At 37.1% G+C, this 16,602-nt stretch overlaps 1 protein-coding gene across 12 annotated transcripts in view; it reads right to left on the bottom strand.

Moving 5' to 3' along the window:
* ERC2 (ELKS/RAB6-interacting/CAST family member 2) overlaps nt 1-16,602 on the bottom strand; it is an 890,290-nt gene that overhangs the window by 418,993 nt on the left and 454,695 nt on the right. For all 12 annotated transcript variants that reach the window (XR_003047987.1, XR_003047989.1, XR_003047988.1 and 9 more), the window contains exon 12: nt 13,576-13,711. Coding sequence is in view for 9 of the 12 variants with exons in the window: in XM_025050722.1 (XP_024906490.1) it covers nt 13,576-13,711 (136 nt within the window). In the remaining 3 variants the exon portion in view is untranslated. The remainder of the gene's footprint in view (nt 1-13,575; nt 13,712-16,602) is intronic.

Raw genomic sequence — 16,602 nt, 5'->3', positions numbered from 1 at the left:
GAGGCAGCCAAAATGAGGAGTCAAACCACACAGAGGTGAACCCAACTAGACTAGGAAGACTGTACCAGATGATGAAAAAGCTCCTCTGGGGAGGAGAGTCACTGATTCTCAGTGATGGGATGCCGCTTGTGGAGAGTTCGAGCAAAATTGCATAATTCAATACAAAAGTGGCAAAAAAGTAATGTGATTTTAGATGTAACTAAATTGACAAAATAAACATCATAAGTAGACACTCTGACTATTTTAGCTCTACCCCAATAAGTATATATATTCAAACTGAAAAACTTTTTTTTTTTTAATTTCTCTTTGAGAAATAGTAAGTGGCTCTATAATCAGAGAAGCTTATATTTGGGTATATACAATGATATTTCTTGACTCATAAGTGATGGAAGAAAGTACTCATCAGAACCAGGGAAGGAGCCAAACTTTCAGCCTGGAAACATTTGCAAGAAACTTCAACAAAGTCGCAGGAGCTTTTTTGGGTGGAAAAACTCAGGCTGGCTGCCTTTGCTTAAAATTAAAATGTTCATCTCCTGAACTTGTACTGTTGCCTAGTCTAATCTACAAAAATAAATCCCTTGGGGCTGTATTCCCCCATCTCCCAGATTGTCTTATATTATGATTATGTCTTCATGGTTTTGTCTGTCCATTAGACAGGGTGAGGGAGAAGCAAGAACTTAGACTCAGAAACCCAAGAGGTTAGTATAGAGCTTAATATAAATGCCTATGGAATGAATAAGAGTAGGAACAAAACTTTCAGTTCAAAAGCATTTAAAATATAGAGATATGACCTAATTTTTATATAGGGAAAAAACATGGAATTTAAAACATTATAGAATCTGTTACAACTGAGAAGAAGGTCTTCCCACCACCTGTAATATCTCTCCCAGACTTCATAGTCTCAAAGATGTAATTCTAACTACTACCCTGGTCTCAAACACGGGACTCTAATGTACATGTGGTAATTCCTGTAAAGCGAAACTTTACCCAGGTTAACCAAGGTCTAGTATGGTCTTCTTAATCGCCCATTTAGAGTAAGGGGGAAACAACCTTGTAAGATGAGTAAAAGGGTAAAGCTATCATTAAGCCAGGTTAAGAGAGGTACAGTTCATTCAGAAATTATAGGCCCATTTATGATCAGACTCAGGCATCCAGGAGACATGCATTCAAGGTTTTATCGTTTAACTGTTAACATTTTCAAATTTGTGGTTTTCTAATTTTTCATAAAGAGCCTTTCACAGCCAAAAAAGTGCAACCAAAATAAAAACAAGCCTGCTGGTAATGACACAGGGACACTCTGTGCTTCATTTTCAACTCATATAATTGATTTTGACAGCATAACAGGAAACTAAAGCACTATATTCCACACTACCAATGAACTGTTTAAGCAGGAAAAGGGCAAACTGCATCTAAGTGAGAATTAACAATGGATACATTAAAAAATTCGATTTTATATTTTAAGACTGGAATAATTTCCACATCTTCCTCCAAAACGTTCTTCATTCAATTTGGATTTGGGGCATAGCATAATGTGAGCTTATAAGCAGGAGTCAATGAAGATCTCAAAGTCAAGAGTGATAAAAGAAAATACTACTACGCCTGTCATAAACATTTTTCAAGATTTCTTCACATTAATTTTTTTAACGAGGTGCAATTTTTAAAAAGTATATCAGAAGTAGAATTATTTTGGCCATCATTCCAACAGAACTGTTTTTTTAATCAAGTGGTGCAAAACCACTGCAAGATGCCCAGGTAAATTCTGATTCGGCAAAGATGATATTCTGCTTAATAAAAAGTACTACTGCAGAGTTTGTTCAACTTCAAATTGCAATCAAAGAGCTGACTGCATATCTCAGTTATCGACACTGAATTGTTTAGATCGGCATTTACCCAAGTTCCATAAAATATTAATTTTTTGCAATATTAACAGGTGTTCCAAGGAGGAAAAAAAACAACTTTTGTCAAATGATTTGGAGAAATTTTGGATAAAAGAACATTAAACAGTTCTCTTGACTGCAGGACTTCTCAGAGTTTTTAATACGCTAATATGCATGGTTCTTCTCTAAGAGAAGAATAGAGTATGTATTGTTTTCCAGAGGCATTTGACAAATGGAACTTTTTTTTCTGACAGTATTTGACAGAACTTCACTTTGATAAACATGCTTTAGGAATATGAACCTAAATCATATCAACCCAGTTTTTGTCAAATTAGTCTCTTTTCCATTTTCCCACAGCTTACTATGACTATGGAGAGAAAAAATATCCCCTATTGACATAGTGGCTTATTAAAACAATAGTCTACTTCACAAATACGTTTAAAAGCCACATAGTTCCCGCCCTTGTGAATTAAGTCTGTAACCCGCATGGCTCAATTTTGAGGAGTTCCTGCATTGTATATCTTAGGTCCAGACCATCACAGTTCTAATATTTATCTTATACCAAAAAAGGTAACAATTGGTAGATGTACTATTTTAACTGACTACTCTAAAGAAAGAAAATATAATGTTTTAGTGCACACTACAAAAGTCTCAAAATGGTAGACCTTACACTTCAAACCAAGAACAGAAAGAGTTCTTGGAACAAATAATATTTAAAGCCAGATAATATATTATAGGGCTGGTACTGAATTAGACCCATTTCTCCCCATTTTCCTGGATTCTCAGCTAGAGGACATTCCTGTCATTAACATGAATGCTTTATCTGGGCAGCCAGCTGCCTTCTCTGATGCTTCTTTTAAATTATCACATGTATGCATCCTTCAGTTAGTCCCAGGACCCCAGGAACTCCGAGTTAAAATCGGCCTTACCCCAATACAAGTCTACTAATTTGTAGATGAGAGAACAGGCTCGGAGAGAAAAAAATCACTTACCCAAAGTCACAGAGCTAATTAGTGACTGAGCCTAGAATAGAACTCAGATCCCCAACTCCCTTGGTACTCTTATCTCTCTTCAACTCAGATATGTGTAGCTCTACTGCAGACTTGTGATTCAGAAAGCCTTCTGGAAGTTTATGCTCCGGCTCACTGCAGACACATCTTTTTGTTACCTCTTTCAAAATGTAATACACATTTTGGTTTACTTACAGAAGCTGCTGCAAATCAGATGTGTGGGAAGGACATCTTAATCAGAAGAATAAACCTTGAGATATTTGAGGGTAAAGAATCTTGTCTTGTTGATTACTAAATCCCAGCAGATGGCACAGTTCCTACCATACACAAGTACGCAAAAAACATCAGTAAGACTATTTGCTGAACTGAAGGCAGAGGCTTACATGCCTTTAAGAAACATTTCGGTCTATCCTGGTAGTTAAAAGACACATATCCACTACTCTATTAAAATCATGGGAAGCCTCCTTACTCAAGTTTATGCCACCTAATTTTTCTATCTGTTTTTGCAGTAGCCTGACTATCATCTTTACTGTTGCTATACTGTGGACAATCTAAAGCATATAAAGAAACAGTTCTGCACAGGAGAGAGAGGGGTGCCCCACTTATGACTTAGGCCTGAAAAGAATGCCAGCTCTTTCTCTTGTTTAACATCGCCAAGTTTCATCTTCTCACCTGTAAAATGGTTTCACAGATGGTAGCAACTTCATTAATTTGTTGGGAAGATTAAACAAGTCAATGTGTACACAGAGCAACTTGGCCAAGTAGGTTTGGTTTCTTAGCAGCCACTTGTATTGAAAAGAAACATGAAGATGGGTAGGCAAGAGTCCTGAGATCAGCTGTGTGTGTCTGCTGTGGGTGTCACAGGGGAGAGAGCAACGTATGTATCAGTTATTAGCTATAGATACAGTGATACACTGCCCAGATCATGCTTCAGGACTAAGACACTCATTCCAGGGATGAGCCTTCCTTGAAAGCTGTGCTGTGGAAAGCTGTACTTTCCACATCCGGTGACATGTTGATGGCGGGTTAGAGAGACCCAGCCCTCTCATCTAATTTGGGGTCAACTCCCTCCAAATGTCCAGCCCAGCTCTATAGCAACTGATGGGAACTGCTGAGGCTTTTGTTGCAACTACATTACAGTTCAACTTCTCCCATGCCCAATCCTGCTTCTCTCCCTTCCTGAGAGCACTACCAATAAACCTCCTGCATGTTAACAGACTCTCAATTTCCCAAGGAACTCAACTAAAGTCATTATCCTTGGCCTAGTTCATTGTCCAATAAAAAGTAGCAGCTATTATTCTTATTGTTGAAATGTCTAAGCAATCCATATTTGTTTTCCATGACAAGAGACTTCCTGAGTCTCTTTATGGGTGACATCCCTTTATGGATGAGGAAAAGTGGCAAAGATATAAATAACTTAAACCAATTTTTATTTATCATCTAAAGAGTCCCAAACTCCACAGTCTGTTCTCACAGCAATTTTCTCCACCACCAATTTGCCACTTCTTTAGTTATTCTAATTTTCAAGTCATAAAAGAGACATGGGAGATGAGAGATTATGTTTATAAAAATATGCATAAAACTCAACTTATTTTGAAGGGTAATTTTATGTCATCTTAGTGAGTCAATCTAATATCCAGTGCTGAGGGATCACAGGCTCAACCTTTGGGCTTGAATGTTAAAGGTTCAAATCTTACTGAAGGCAGACAATATCTTATGGAACCAGTGAGCTGCACAAATGGCACTGGAGAAGGATGCAAAAGGCCTGGGATCTGATCTCCCCTGTGTCGATAACTCTCTCTGGGATCTTGGGCAAGTTATTTGCCTTTGTTGGCCCTACTTTCCTCAACGGCAAAGTAAGAGACTTATATTAAATAAAGTCTAAGGTCTTTTCTAGTAAGACAAACTTATGATTGCTTAACCTTGCAGGGTTTTTCCAGGCAACATAAATAAGTAAAATGCAGTGGGAAAGTGAATTAGAGAGGAGAAATTAAAAGTGCCATAAATTCAAACTACCAGCTTCCCAAATGTGTATTACAGGAGAGACTATTAAGTGACTAGGAACAGATTTTATAGTTGTATTTTCCTTTCACGAGATTTCCATCTAAATCATTGCCCATGTCATTGATTGTCATTTCCTTAATCTAGAGTGTCTGAATATACAGCTTAGCAATGCTTTGGACAAGCCATAAGTCAGAGTTAACATTTTAAAAAATTAACCATGCCCAGGTCTGCACCTTGGGCAGCAATGTGCTGAAATACCAGCATCTATTAGAAAGAAGTTATTGATGTCAGAGTGACACACACTGTAATTTGCAGGTGGACCCCTGACTAACCTCTGGTAGCCATATCTCAGGGTAAACCTGCCATAATTACCCTGGCCAGAAAGAGCTAGTTTAACTGGACTGGCTCTTTTGATGCATGTTGAACATGACTGTCCCCTAGGGATTACTGAGTCTCACGTGTGAGTTATTATGTAAATTCTACCTTTGAAAAAATCATAAGGTGTGCTGTCAGAATTTTTTGCCTTCTAAGTGTGGGTTCTTCAGTAATGCCTTTATCATATCTACTTTGAAAACTATACTACACATGCTATGAAGTCAAGCAGAATACAAAAACACATAAATGCTGCCAAGTACACACCTTAAAGACCTCATTTTTCAGTGGCTTTTAAAGCTTGACTTCTGGTTCAGACTTTTTTGCCTGGGAAAGCATTTTCTCTACTGTCCAAAAGCTGAGCCTTAGTCTGACCTTCCCAGGAAAAACTCTTAGGCATTGGTGCCTACTCAAAGCTTTGCCTTTAATGAGACCCATGATTGCATATAAGTCACTGAATAACTGAGGCTCAGTTTTCTTATCTATAAAATGATGATAATACAAACTTGCCCCACTCAATCCTCAAGGTCACTCCCTGAAAGTACTTTGTGAAGCACATAGGGCTCTTGCTGAGATGTATTATTGTTGTTATTATTGACTAAACTGTTCATCAGCAGTGATTTCGGTAAATATATAAAAATGATATCTCCAGTTTATAGCTAAAACCTCCCTCAAAATAAGCCCAGAAGTCAGAGTTAAAGGTAAACAAAGGAAAAGCAGACTCTACAAACAAAGGAAAAGCGTCCTCTCTCCCTAGAACACACCCCTCCCTTTACACATCTATGTCTGCTTCTAATTCTCACGGAGATCACAGTAGGACACATGTTGCCTTTCCCTTATCAATTACCTGTCAGAGTTCAAAAGGCACAAAATGGGATAACATTTAAAATAGTCTTAGTAATCCATCCTAATTACAGAAAAAAATACCCATTCAAAATATTCAAACACATCAGATATAAATATATAAAACTGAAAGTATAAAAAAGAAAAAGATGAAACTAAAAAAATTTTTTTCAGGAAAAGAGTAAAAAAATAAATAAACAAATAAATAAAGTCTTAGTAACCTCTCTCAAAATGAATGAGATTACTATATCAGTTTAGCAAGATTTCTTTTTTCAGCCCCCATCCCCTTAAGCATTGTCATTCCAGGGCATTTACGATTCTACTTCCATAATAATAATGATTTCATTTGACAAATATGTTGCATTTCATTCTTCAGGATCTTCAGCCTTTGACAAACAAACATTCACTTTGCTGAGGACTGCCATAGAGCCACTAATGGAGTGAAACCTGAAAACCCTTCAGGAAAGAATAATGAACCCTACTCTGTCTCTAGGGGGTAATTTAGTAGGTAGATTAGACAACACTTGATTAAGGTAAACCTTTCTTCTCCATAGAAATATATTGTGTTTGTACAGAGAGGCTGTATAAAGTGGAGGATTAGGTCACAAATCCTCAGGAAAAAGCAGAAGATGTTTTTTCAGAAGAAATATGCAAGTTACTGCACATTTGGAAAAACAAGTAATATTTTATTGGGAGGAAAGAAGAAAAACTCCACATACAGCAGTTTTATTTACACAATTTTACTTTGCTTCTTGAAACATTTCTAACAAATGGTTAGTTCCCAAATACATTGCAAGGATGCCTTGTCACCCGACAGTCAATATGAGTCACTGCAAAGAGTAACGACTTCAACTCAAGTCTACTAGAAACTGATTGTCAAACAAGATATTTTGAGACTGCCTATAGAGACCTGCTACAACAAAAATAATTTTGGCTCATGGGGGATTATAGTGTGAAAGAAAAACAAATGTCAAAATAATTTCCCAAGGATAGAAAGCACTTCTGTATTAACCTTAAGTCCTACTCACCAATGTTTTCTGTCCTCCACAGACTTGCAAATACTTGAGTAGTTTTCATCATCTGAAACCATGAACAGTCTGGAAATGTTGGATGCCTCTCCATCCCATTTAAACAACACATGCAATTTATCCATAAATTAATGGAACATCCTAATCTCTACCCATCAAGGTAGAAAATCACGAAACAAACAAATAAACATCTTACCATGTTAAATAAAATCACACTAAATCCTAATAAAAATTTGAACAAATGTGAATTTTTCTTTTAAACTTGTGTTCAGATGACTTTTCTCATCTTTCCATATGTTGAACAAGATGGCTGAAACGGAGCCTCCTTAAATCACTCTACACTGTGCCTACCGAACAGTCATGAATAACTAGGAACTAAATAAACGCACTTTGACAATGATGAATCTCTTAACTCTGCTGGTCGGGTTTCTTCTAATGGCAGTACTTAGAAGTGTACCATAACATATGATCATAGATCATGGTTAAAGTAACAATTTTAAGCTTAGGGAATTGAAAGAGAAATTAACTTAACTCAGTGACTTGGAGAGATGAACATACAGATATTAAGGCTTTAAAACATATGTGTCCCTCTGAGAAAAAACAACTTAACATAGCTTGAGAACTTGATAATGAACTATATGTTTTGCTGAAAGCTACGCATTTCTGAGGTTTATGTTATTTGTTACACTTCTTCTGTTAGCTGATGCCAACTCTAATTGGAGGAGCAAAGTAAAGGAAGCTCCCTTGGCAGAAAGATATGGGTGCACGAATTGAAAAATAAAATTGTCTTTTTAACTTTAAAAAAATTTTTTTAATGCTACTAAGAGGACAAGAATAAATAGGAACATTCATTTGCTTTTTAACTGATCACACTTGGGTTTAACCACTAGCAGAGAAGAAACTTTACAGTTCCCTGGGAACCTATAATTTGGAAACGGAAGCATACAAGAACAGACTTTAGTTTTCAGGCAATAAATTGAAGAGAATTCTGCAGACATACAACAGAAAAGGAGCATAAAATACTGGCTTGTGCATTTCTTAGAATGTTAGTTCATTAACTTGATAAGCTACACAGGGAAAAATGCAGCCAAAATCTACAAAGATGTCCATTGGGATTTCAAATTGGCATATTTACTCAGCAAGAAATGGCTAGAGGCTGGAGGGGAAAAATGCATCTCATTCCGGTAATGACAATTTAGTGTGAATCTCCGGAAAGACACTTGCTGAAAAATCTTCATGTGGGCTCTAATGGGAAACACGGAAGCCCACAGCCCCAAGGCCAGACATAAATATCATACTCCATAATCTGTGTCCTAGAGAACAGTTTTACAGAATTACACAAGAAAATCACAATCTTTCACATCTACCTTTCACACAGAATTCAATATAAACGGTTTTAGTTTTTCCTCCTTACTGCCCCAAATGTTCTTTTAATACTTTATTGGAAACTTTCATTTACTGGTATGTGATCTCTATTTATATTATTCAACAGCAGAAAATAGCTGTGAAAAATTGTTGCATGATACTTTCAATGGTCCCTGTCTTCTATGATTAAAAACTCATTATCAGTTTCTCTGCGAGAAAGCTCTGATAACTGAACCCCAAACAGATCAGGTACTTTACTAGGCTCTTCCATAAACTTCATCTTATTTAACCCACTCAGGAAAGTAGAAATTGTAATCCCCATTTACGGATAAAAAAAGTGAGGATCAGAGAGGTTCCCTGCTTTACTCAAGTAATTAGTTCTAATAAGCTAATAACAATAAGGGCCAGTATTTGAACACTGGACCATTCAACTCCATAGCTCTTTATCTTTCCCTTCCTGTTCTCCTAACGAATTTTCAAAAAACAGAAAATTATTTAAGAAGTTGAATCAAGGACATTCTCTGTAGATTGCGGGTATGTCCTCTGAGAAACAAAAATTCAAGATATTCAAAGTATTTTCAGACAAAAAAAAACAAAACAAAACTCAGAACAAATATTAAACTGCCATCTCTCTCCAGTAGGTTAAACTGAGCTAGCTAGAGTACATTCTTAGTCTCTTTACAGCATGTGAACCCAGTAGGATCAGAGTGTTGGGCTGTGCAATAGAAGCTGTAAGCCAACCATCAATTCATCTGCATATGTGCTTCACTGGACCCACAGAGTGTTTTAAAGAATTGAACCAACTTCTAAAATCTATAGATTTCACATAAAAATTCACATTTTATGGCAATTAGCATGTCCCTCAACCCTGGGCCCACATTTATGGCAACATGCAACCAAAGCTTAGTGGTCCCTACTTCTTTTGATGAGGTAGGGAATCTCGCAGACCACACCACTCTTTATTATATCCATACACCTAAGCCACTGTAGCTGTAATTTTTCATTATGTTTATGTTGTTGTTTTTCTTATAATGGAGAGCTATTTCTCCAAACCTTGACTCTTTTGACAGATTGAATAATTGGTTTCATTTCTTCACACCTTCTTGCATCTGCCCCTTTATAATGTTCTCTTCATGGATAGAGTGTACTTCCTCAGTCCTTGACTATTAGCTCAGCCACGTGCTTTGCTTTGACCAACGAAGTGGAGTGGAAAATCACAGTTTAAGACTAAGCCTTATGATGTTTTTTGTGTTTTGTTTACTTTCTTATGCCTCTGCTACTACCATCAGAAAAGTCTCCCCTGGGTCACTGATGCCCCTTCAACCTGAGTCTCAGAACAAATACATGGGAACAGACCTGCCCCAGTCACCCACAAACCTGCAGTAAGAAGCACACTCACCCAGCCAAGCCCACTCTGGAGCAGCTGAGCCATGAAGTCAACCTGAAAATCTATAAAAATAACTACTGATGCTTTAAAATCACTCAGTTTGGTGGTGATTTGCTACACAACATTATTATGGAAATTTCTAACTGATGCATCTCTACTAAAAATAAAAGATAAAAAACAGGCTGAAAGAACTAGACACATAATTTTTCTTACATGCAAACTTTCTTCTTATTTATGTTAATAGCTAAACCCTGAAGGTATTTGAGTTTGTAATTCCTTCCATAAAACTATAAACTTAAGTACTAAAGGAGGTCAGGTTTGTGGAGTGTTTCTTAGCATGACAATATATCTAGGCTTACTGAAATGGCCCAGTTTTTGCCTATTGCTGTTAATGTCCTGCTTTGGACAATAAATAACATGGTCATTTTATCTACATTCAAAATTGTCTCCAATTTTCATACAACTGCTTGAATCTCTTTGATCTATCTTTGGAACATGATCCAAAAGCCATGATTATTGTAGGCAATACTCTAACCAAGAGTTTTCTGGATGTAATACCTATTTGGTTCTTTAAAATCATGAAGTAGGGGTATCCAACCATTACAAAATACTGGTGTATAAAAAAAAAAAAAAAAAACAGGTTCGTAGGTACCAATTGTACAACCACCAGCTAGCTAATCAATGAATCAACCAACCAACCAACCAACCAAACCAGATCTCAGTTGACTGACACTTAAAGGGCTTAACAGGCTAACTTATAAATAGGAAGCACTTAAAACAACAGCAATATTAAAAGTCAAGTGTCCCCAGGAAGGAAAGTTCTCCTTTCAGAAGGCAATAATTACTGCATCTGAGAACATTTGCTTAACAATCCAGGAAAGTGGGAGTTTTGCTCTCTATTAACCTTAACCAGAGACATTTTCATTAAAATTAATCGTGATTACTTTTTATTGCATTTCAAATGCTATTCTTTATTTGGGGTGGTCAGGAATGCAACTAAGCAATTCCAGACCATGCTATCTTTATGAATAGGTCTATGAGGTAGTTACCAAGACCTCTTATGAAAATATTGCTATGCAAGAGTTCATGGGTCAAAACGAGCCATTAATTTCCATAACTGGATGTGTCCTTAGAAAAGAAAAAATATTATATAGAGAAAAGACAGAAACTTTGATGCTCAATGTATATTAGAGTAGAACTGTATAAATATCCACGCATATCACGCACAATTTTTTAAATGCTTCTTTTACTCTTTCCTTGTTATTATAATAACAGTTAATCAGTAACACTTATTTTGAGCATAGCTGGTGCCAAGTACAATTCTAAATTTTTTATATGCATTGAGTCCATAATCCTCATAAATCTGGAGCAGATGTAATTATAATTCCCATTTTACAGATGGAGAAACTAGGCATAGGGAAGTTAAGTAACCTGCCCAAGGACATTCAGCTAGTAAATTCTGAAGCTTGGAATAAATCCTAGGAATGCTCCAGAGTCAGTTAAAGAAATATAACAATACTTACCTCACTGGTCAATTTGTTATGTTTCGTGCCCTGACTGTACCTTGCTCTGTGAAATCTCTGTACCTTTGCTGACAGTTCTCCTGCCTGGAGGGCCTGTCCTACTACTCTACCCCACCATTTCAAATTCATTCAACTTCAATTCCACTTGTTCTATGAAGATTTTCTGCCACTCTGTAGTTTTCTTGCCTTCCTCTCTTAATTCTCCAGAACTCTCAGCATATTTATAGTCTACCCCATATGACATTGTTGTGGAAAAAAACAGAGGTAGTTTTACCTGCCTAGCAACCACTTCTGGCAACAGAACTCCTCTCTTTCCTGTGGGCTTTGGGTGACGCTAGCCCCTTTCCTGGAGGTTCCAGGTGATCACATGACCTGATCCTGTCCTGGCCAATTCATGCAATCTATTAGCCTTCAAATCTCTTCTAGAAATACTAGAAAAGTATTTTTCTCCTTCCTCTGGGGCAACTGTACTTATACAACGTAGGTTGGCTGCTTGTGGCCATTGCTGACATTGCTATGGACAGCTTTCCTGAGAATCAAGGCAACAGTGAGCAAAGCATACCTGTAAGTAGGATGGACACAGATTCTGATGCCATTGTTTAAATATCTAAATGCAGTAAGGTCTGAAGTCCATCTTTAGGCTTTTCAGTTAATTGAATCAACAAATTCCCTTTTCTGCTTAGTTCAGATTGAGTTGTGTTCTTGTCACTTGCAACTAAGAGTCCCAATAATCCAGTTGACATAGAATTAAACAGATGCTCTAAACTATGTAGCACAGTACCAGTATATTGAAAAGTTTAATAAATGGTATCTACTACTGTTATTGTTCCTCTACGTTAGTTTCATGAAGGCAGAAGCCTAGAGTTAGGTCTATCATCATCCCATATTAGGATGTCACTTTATAACTGTTCTGAGACTAGTTTTGCCATATGCGAAATCACCAACATTTTTGTGAAGAATATATGACTGGCAAGGCAATAAAACATTCTGCAAATTCAGGTTATTATTATGTCAGTCGTTAGGCTCCAATCTAATGTCTCGTGATTGATGGAGAAATTAAGGCCTAAAACTCTAGAATATGATTTGCCAAGAACACTGGGGAAGCTGTAAATTTAAATAAGCTATCAGCCACACTAAGGTGGTCCCTGATACAAAAGACCTGATACTGATTTGCTACCCAAATCAGGAATTAAGGCAAAGAGGCTTGACTAACAACATTAAGGCACCACCAGGACACAGAGAAAAAAGAAACTACTATTTACTAAGTAATCTCCATGTGCCATGTCTGTGCAAGGCGTTTCCATGTATTTCCTACTCTGGAATAATTATTTATTTCTCTTTTGTTAAATTAAAAAGATAAACTATGACTGCATACTGAAATTATCTAACTTCTTCTATCTCCAAGGAGGAAACCTAATATACAACTGAAAGACACTAATTAATAAGCAAAATTTAACATGAACTCCAGCCAACTTGAACTTGAACTATTCTGTTTAAAGGCACACTGGAATAAATAAAGGAACTTCAAAGCAAATGCCCTTTTTTAGTTTGAATGTTTTATTGAGCACATGGGGAGAGCTGCTTTGCCAAAAATAGAAATGGTTAATGAGGAAAAACTGGTATTTTCAGTTGGTCCTTTGGTTTCTGAGAGCCATCCATTCAGAGATAACTATATTCCACAGAAAAGACAGAATAATGGTGTGTCTCAGAGCCTCAGAGCTTTGAAATAAAACAAAACCAGTTTGTAACCTGTCTGAGATCAACTTAATGCATCCTTTTCTAAATACTGTCTATAATAATACGCACACATTCCCCTTCTACTAACACCAAAACAACTTAAATATAATTCTAAGAGGAAGACATTTCCATGGTTTAAGCTTCTTGCTAGCTATATAAATGCAGCCTTTACCTTTTAAGGTGAGGTACAGGAACCAAGAGACTCAGTGAAGCATTAGCAGGCTCCACCCTAATCAGCTTTTCTTGGATACCATTTTGAAAATGATGCTTCACACTAGGAAAGACCTAGTTCCCTGGGAGTGTACTGTTAGTGCTGGACTCAGAGCAAGGCAAGCGACCATTTCTGCGAAGTTTCTCACAGTATGGGTACATTTCAGAGAACGTCAACCTCCAATTACTTAGGGATTAGAAGGAGAAGGCTAGGCTCACCTGCAAGTGCTGTGAGTTGTCAGCCATGCTATCTTCTCGCCTGCGGACTTCTTCCAGTAACTGGGCATTCTTCTTCTTTTCCAACTGTTGATTGTGCTTGAGGTTGGCCACCTTCTTATTCTGATCTTTCATATGCCTAAGAAAAGTCAGCACAACTTCGTTAAATTCAACCACTAGAAGATCATGTTATGATAACAGAAGTGCTAAGTATAGAATATATTAATATGGGTCCTGGAAAAGTTGGGAGCTCAGAATATTCCTTCCATTCAAACACAAATACACATTGAGCACCCACTAAATGCCAGGCAGCAGGATGGTGCTGGAGCTGCAGTGGTGAATGAAACAGGTACAGTCTTCACCCTCTGCGTGGAGCTTGGAGTCCAGTAGGGGAGACAAACAAGTACCAAGGAATCACAACTTTGGTTCCCTCATGTTGAAGGAAATAAATAGCATGCTGTGAGAGATTATGATGAGCACTGCATGTGTGGATAGGCAGTGGGGTGGAGGAGATGACTTTAGCCACTGTGGCCAGGGAAACCTCCATAAGAAAGCAAAACTGTGGGTGAGACTCAAAGAACCAGCCAAGAAAACAACCAGTAAAGGATCTCCATGGGTCAAGAGAACAGCGAATATAATTCCCAAGGCAGGAAAGAACCTGGCTACTTCTAGGAACTGGAAGGCTGCAGTGAGGTTACCCACAAGGCGAGGGGCAGGGTGGGAGGGGGTGTGGCATAGGAGATGGAACCACAAAAGTAGGCAGGACACAGAGTACACAGGACCTGTGGTCTGTGATGGGACATTTATTTTCTTTTAAGTGGTTGCTGTTCTAATTATTATTATTCTTTTGGATCATGTTTATATTCTGAGATCATAATCCATTACTTTGATTTTAAAATAACAATTACAAGGTTCCAATCAAATACAATGTCATCACTTAGTTCAAACAGAATAATACTTTGGCTAATCATCATGTTAAATAAAGCCCCAGTACTTAGAATAAGAGTTCTTAATGAATCTATAGGATGTCGACGTGTAAAACATAAAGTGATCAAATGAGTAAAAGGCTAAGGAAAAAGGACGGGTTAAAAAAAAAAGCAGAGGAAGGGGGAAGTTACAGGCTTATTGTGGACTATTTCTCTAGGAGTGTTTAGCAAAACATTCCACAGATTTAGACAACCATGTCCACGGCAGCTGTTATAAATCTAATCCAACATGTGAGGAGGCAGGAGGGCAGTACAGAGGACTCGGGAGCAGTGATTCCAAAAGCAGAGGGCCGTGGAGTAGAATCATTTGGGGTCCTTCCTAATCCCTTTGCCCCCTCTCCCCAGCATTGCTAAGTCAGCCACTGTTACTGAGCCCTGACTCCCAAAATAGGCATATTGAGAATCACTGCTTTTGTGGAAGTATAAACGAAATGACAACTAGGTGATAAACAGTAAATATATTAAAATGAAACAACTAATAATCAAATGGAAGCCATTCTCAACAAGAAACTCTTATTTCTAGTCCTCATTATATTATATACTCCTCTACTCCCTCCCACACCAAGAAAAAGAAGTTCAAGAGAATTGTTTATTAGGCTGAAAAATCTTCTATTAGGGACCCTGCTAATAAAAATATTCTGAACATTTTGGCCCTATAAGTATTTATGGAACTAACTGAAGCAGTGATTCAAATATCCCTGGTGACATTTATTAAGAGAATATAAGGTAAGACAGAATAACCATCTCTTTAGTATTTGGATTGGATAATTGTGGTCTGATATTTCTCTGCTTTTACCAGATACAGTAACATACACATATGAAACTACGAATAAAGTCTATGTGCTAAATAATTTTAGAAAAGAATCTTTTGGTTACTGAAAAGAAGTTAACAATGATCTCTTGCTTCCTAATTGAACAAGATAGTCTTTTCAAAGTTTATACTACTCCAGGGCAAGCACGTTTTCCAGTTCCTTAGAATATAAGGGCAGTTCTTAGTAACAGGATGTGATGGAGAGGTATTACTAGTGAGATTGTTTAGTTAGAGGACATTTTTATAAAGACATATTTTTTATTACTTTTAAGAACACCCTTAAATACAACTAATTGATAAATGTTTTTCCCCCGAAGTACCAGTGATAAATAAAATATATTATTATTTCAAACATCATTTGCACAGTTAAAGAATTCCCACAAAGTTCTTGAAATAGACCTTACTTCCTGGGATACTGCAGTGTTTTTTCAATCCAAAAAGAAAAAAACAAACTACAGATCCATGCATCCTTTAAAGCATTCCTGAATTCAAAATGAGTAGTTAAGAAAAATGGGAAACCAAAGTTCAGACACCTTGAGGGAGGCCTATCTCCAGCATTCTCCAACCCTTCCTTCAAATGCTGCCTTACTTAAATATCAGCAATTGGAAAAGAAAAGTTGGGTTTTGAATGGCAGTGATTAGGATTTGGGCCAATAAGACTGACGCAGAGCAAGATAATGATCATCTTGTCTTTGTACAAATTATATCCAAGATATAATTAAAAAGAAAAAAAATCATGGGGGCAGGGGAGGCATAGTTTGAGTACAGTGATATGGTCAGTTTTTAACATTCATCTTAAATTGACCCATCGCAGTAAGCAAGTCCAGTCATTTTTCAAATTCAGCCATCGTTAAGAAATTTGGATTAACTAAAAAATTCCAGCAGATACCAAGATCAGCAATGATTACCATATTGAGAATAAATGTCAGAGAGGAGAGAATCCTGCTATTTTCACTTGAATAGTCCACCAAAATAAAATTAAAAAGTATTATCTGATTTGCTGGTGAGAGCTCATCAGTTTTGAGGCCTCTGGAATTACATAGCCAGAAGTACAAACAGGTTCTTCATATGCTTCTCCAAGGGTATGTGTATATTTGCATATAAAAGAGAAAACTATAACTTCTCTTCCTTTAAATCTCAGCATAAACAAAATGTCATTTTAACCTATCTGCTCTCAAAAATTTTTAGATTGATAATATCCATTTTAAGTGAGGATGCAGGAATCCAGCTTTC

Source organism: Pteropus alecto, unplaced genomic scaffold (genome assembly GCF_000325575.1).
Source record: "Pteropus alecto unplaced genomic scaffold, ASM32557v1 scaffold75, whole genome shotgun sequence".
Classification (NCBI taxonomy): domain Eukaryota; kingdom Metazoa; phylum Chordata; class Mammalia; order Chiroptera; family Pteropodidae; genus Pteropus; species Pteropus alecto.
Note: the sequence above shows the minus strand (reverse complement) of the source record. Positions and strands in the feature narration are given on the sequence as shown.